The sequence below is a fragment of the Numida meleagris genome, chromosome 24 (assembly GCF_002078875.1).
Source record: "Numida meleagris isolate 19003 breed g44 Domestic line chromosome 24, NumMel1.0, whole genome shotgun sequence".
Classification (NCBI taxonomy): domain Eukaryota; kingdom Metazoa; phylum Chordata; class Aves; order Galliformes; family Numididae; genus Numida; species Numida meleagris.
The window spans coordinates 1730587-1734813 of NC_034432.1; the positions used below are offsets into that span (position 1 = coordinate 1730587).

The 4227-nt window shown below is 69.5% G+C and overlaps 1 protein-coding gene across 2 annotated transcripts; it reads left to right on the forward strand.

The window, feature by feature from the left end:
• On the forward strand, positions 112 to 4212 carry USP21 (ubiquitin specific peptidase 21; the record flags this gene model as incomplete). 2 transcript variants are annotated; one of them, XM_021376501.1, is given in 8 exon segments in its annotated part: positions 112 to 1394; positions 2158 to 2217; positions 2646 to 2769; positions 2853 to 2964; positions 3499 to 3636; positions 3718 to 3782; positions 3869 to 3972; positions 4047 to 4212. In XM_021376501.1, coding segments are annotated over 8 exon segments (1441 nt in total), but the record flags the coding sequence as incomplete, so codon positions are not given.

The window sequence follows — 4227 nt, forward strand, 5'->3', positions numbered from 1 at the left end:
CGGGCTCCTGCCACCTGCGTCCAGGTGGGATGTGGGGTGTGAACAGGAGCAGGGGGGAATGGGGGTGGTGTCCAGGTGGGGGTGGGGACAGTGGTGGGCGGGGGTCAGATCCCAGGTGGGTTATGGGGTGGGGATGGGATCAGGCAGGGGGACAGTGCCTGGGTGGGACACAAAACGGTGTCACCGTTGGTTGGGGTCTGTGCCAACACCAGATGTGGAGTGGTGCCACCATTGGTGGGGGACAGTGCCGGGGTGGGACACGGAGAGGTATCACCATTGGCTGGGGACAGTGCCCACGTGTGACACGGGACGGCTGGGGACAGCGCTGGGATGAGGCGCGGGACGGTGCCACCGTTGGCGAAGGACAGTGCCACAATGGGACACCGTGGGTTGGGACGTGGCCTGGGTGGGCCACGGAATGGTGCCACCATTGGTCGGGGACCACGCCGGCGCGGAACACAGAACGGTGTCACCATGGATAGGGGGCAGTGAGGGCCACGGGGTGGGGGCCGGTGCGTGGGTGCCCCGAGGAGACCCCGGGGCAGGGACCCGCCTGGGATGCGCGGTGCCGTGGGTGACCGTCCCCTCTCGTTGTGCCGCAGGGCCCCCGCCGACGGGACGCTCCGCCCGCCCGCGCTCCTCGGGGGGCACTGAGGTGGGCGCAGACCCACGGCCGCCCCCAGCGCCCTCCATCTCCCCCCCCTCCCAGGCTCCTCCCGACCATGCCCCAAGCTTCGGAGCATCGCTTGGGCCGTGCCCGCGACCCGGCCGTCGTCACCGCGCAACCCAAAGCCGCCGCCAAGCTGCCGGGCCGGGCGCTGAGTCAGGAGCGCCATGCCTTCACCTCCGCCCCCAACGGGCTCTCCCCGGCCCCGAAACTTCGTCTGCTGCCCCCCAGACCCAGCACGTTGGAAGAACGCGGCAAGAAGCTGGACCTGGAGCGGGGCCGGGCGGCCAAGCGGGGCTCGGCGTGCCGGCGGGGACCCCTCAAAGCGGACCACGGGGTGCGGGTACCCGGTTCCCCGCAGGCGGGCACGGCACCGGGCGGCGCTTCCTTCTCTTTGCCCGCGGGAGCGGAACGGCGGAGGAGCAACCTGGCCCGCTCCAAATCCGTCAGCATCGGGGACCTGAGCGGCGAGGACGTGGCGGCGGCGCTGAGCCGCTTGGCGCTGCGGGACGGGGGGCACCCGCTGAGCGTCGGGGCGCTGGCCCTCAAACGGAGCTCGTCCCTGCGGAGGGTCAACGTCGGAGTGGGGCTGGATGGGAAAAGCGCCGCCCCGCTGCTCTCCGTCCGCCACGAGGGCTGTGCCCGGACTCGTGTCCCCGATCCCCCGTACGGCCCCAACGGCACCAGCCCCCCGCTGGGCCGAGCGCCCGAGGAGAAGGCGGCAGCTGTAAGAGTTCGGGGTCCCGAGCTCTGCTTCTGGGGAGCCGGGGGTGGATGGGGGGGTCCCTTTGCTCTGGGGGGGTTTCCTCGCCCGCCCTTTGCTCCATGCCACGCGCCGGGGCTCCTTAACCCCTCTGTGGGGCTTGGGGGATGGGATCCCTTTACTCTGAGGGCGTTTTCTCGCCGCCCTGCACCTCGTGTCGTGGGGTTAAGGAGCATTGAGACCTCGGAGTGGTGGCAAAGGGGACGGGGACGGAGCTCATCCCCGTTTGGTGGCACCGTGACCCGCAGTGCAGCGCTGCCCTGGGGACCCCGTGGCCCCTTGGCACCGTCCCCACGCTCGTGTTTTGCTCCGTTCCACGCTCCCGTTGTCCCCGAGGTGGCTCTGCCTCTTAATTAATCCCCCCGAGCTCAGCCCCTCCGCCCGGCCCAGAATAGCTGAGGGAAATCGGATCAGCTAATGAGCTCCGGCTTAACGAGGTGCGGTGCCTCAGTCCCATCCCGCAGCCATGCCCGGGCTGCAGGGTGCCACCCTGGTGGAGCTGCCCCGAAAGCTGCACCGCAGCCTCCTGCCCCGCCGCGAGCTGCAGCCTCGGGGGGCCGACATCTCCGAGTCCGTGCTGCACACGGCCGTGATGGGGCTGCTCCTCGTGAGCGGCGAGGTAACGGGGAGGGGGGGGGGCTCGCCCTGCTCCCGGTGCCGGGTGCCGAGGGCAGGGGGATGTTTGGGGCAGGGGGGGGCTGACGCTGCTGCCTTGGTGTCCCCGCAGACCCACCACGCGCTGCTGCTGGGATCCGGTCACGTCGGTCTCCGGAATTTGGGGAACACGGTAAGCGCACGCGGCGGCTCCGGTGTCCCCGTGTCCCTGCAGCCAGCACTTGCCCGTTGCTTGGTGTCCCTGCCTCCCTGTGCCTGGCCTCCCCACGTCCCCACACGTGGCATCCCCGTGTCCATCTCCGTGCCCATCGTCCTGGTGTCCCCAGGCCAGGGGTCCCGCACGTGGCATCCCCACCTCCACGTCCCTGTGCTCAGCATCCCCGTGTCCCCACGCCCATGCTCCCCACTGCCCCACGCCCTCATCCTTTGCATCCCCACGTCCCCATCCCTGTGTCCCCACACCTGACATGGGGACCCCCACCCCATCCCTCCATGCTGGGCAGAGCAGGGCGGGCGCTCAGCCCCCCAGCACCCTGCTCGGAGCCATCCCCAGGGACTCGGGGGGGGGGGTGACAGCGAGGTGTCACCGTGTCCCCACAGTGCTTCATGAACGCGGTGCTGCAGTGCCTGAGCAGCACCAAGCCGCTGCGGGACTACTGCCTGCGCAAGGACTTCCTGCAGGAGCAGCCGCCCGGGCCCCGCGCGCCGCAGGAGCTCACCGAGGGTGGGTGCTCCCCCATGGGTGCTAATCCCTTACATAACCGCCACCGCCACCGCTGCCGCGCTGACACCCAACCGTCCCCGCAGCCTTCGCCGATGTCATCACCGCCCTCTGGCACCCGGACTCCACCGAGGCCGTCAACCCCGGGCGCTTCAAGGCCATTTTTCAGAAGTACGTCCCTTCCTTCACCGGCTACAGGTGAGAGGCTGCGGGCACCCATGGGTGCTCGTCCCCAGGGTTGGTGCCGTGGGGCACCCCTGGGTGCTCGTCGCTATGGTTAGCGTCGCTGGAGACCCCTGGGTGCTCCCTGTTGGTGCCGTGGGGGATCCCCATGGGTGCTTGCCGTTGTCCCCACAGTTGGGTGCTGGGGAGGACCCGTGGGTGCTCCTTATTGGTGCCATGGGGGATCCCTCTGGGAGGCCACCCTTGTTCGTGTGGTTGGTGCCTGGGGGGACCCCTGGGTGCCTGCTCCCATAGTTGGATGCCATGGGGGGCCCCTGGGTGCTTGTCCCTACGGGTGGATGCTGGAGGGTGGCCCATGGGTGCTCATCCCTGTGGTTGGTGCCATGGGGGACGGCTGGGTGCTCCTTATTGTTGCCGTGGGGGATCCCTATGGGTGCTCCCCCTTGTCCCCGTGGTTGGGTGCCGGAGGGAGACCTGAGGCTGCTCGCCCTCGTCCCCGTGGTTGGTTCGTGGGCACCCATGGGTGCCGACCGCCCCGTGCCGCCGCAGCCAGCAGGACGCCCAGGAGTTCCTCAAGTTCTTCATGGACCGGCTGCACGCTGAGATCAACCGCAAGGGCCGCAGGACCCCCAGCATCCTGTCGGACACCCGGCGTGCCCCCGCGCCCGAGGACACCGACACCATGAGGTGAGGGGGCAGGGGACCGCGCGGCGGCGGCGACAGCGTGGGGACGCGGGGACCCTCCTGACCCCGAGCTCTGCCCCATAGCGACGACGAACGCGCCAACCTGATGTGGAAGCGGTACCTGGAGCGGGAGGACAGCAAGATCGTGGGTGAGCACAGCCCCAGGGCCGGGGGCGTCCCCCATCCCCATCCCCTCGGTCACCCCGTCGTCACCTCCTGTCCCCCCGCCCCCCAGACCTCTTTGTGGGGCAGCTGAAGAGCTGCCTCAAGTGCCAGGCGTGCGGTTACCGCTCCACCACCTTCGAGGTGTTCTGCGACCTCTCCCTGCCCATCCCCAAGGTAAGAGGCCTCGCCGTCCCCTCGCCATCCCCTCGCCGTCCCTTTGCTGTCCCCTGAGCGCTCTGTCCCCGCAGAAGAGCTTTGCGGGAGGGAAAGTTTCCCTGCACGACTGCTTCAGCCTCTTCACCAAGGAGGAGGAGCTGGACTCGGAGAACGCTCCCGTGTGCGACAAGTGCCGGCAGCGCACGCGCAGCACCAAGAAGCTGACCATCCAGCGCTTCCCCCGCATCCTGGTGCTGCGTATCCTTGGGGGGG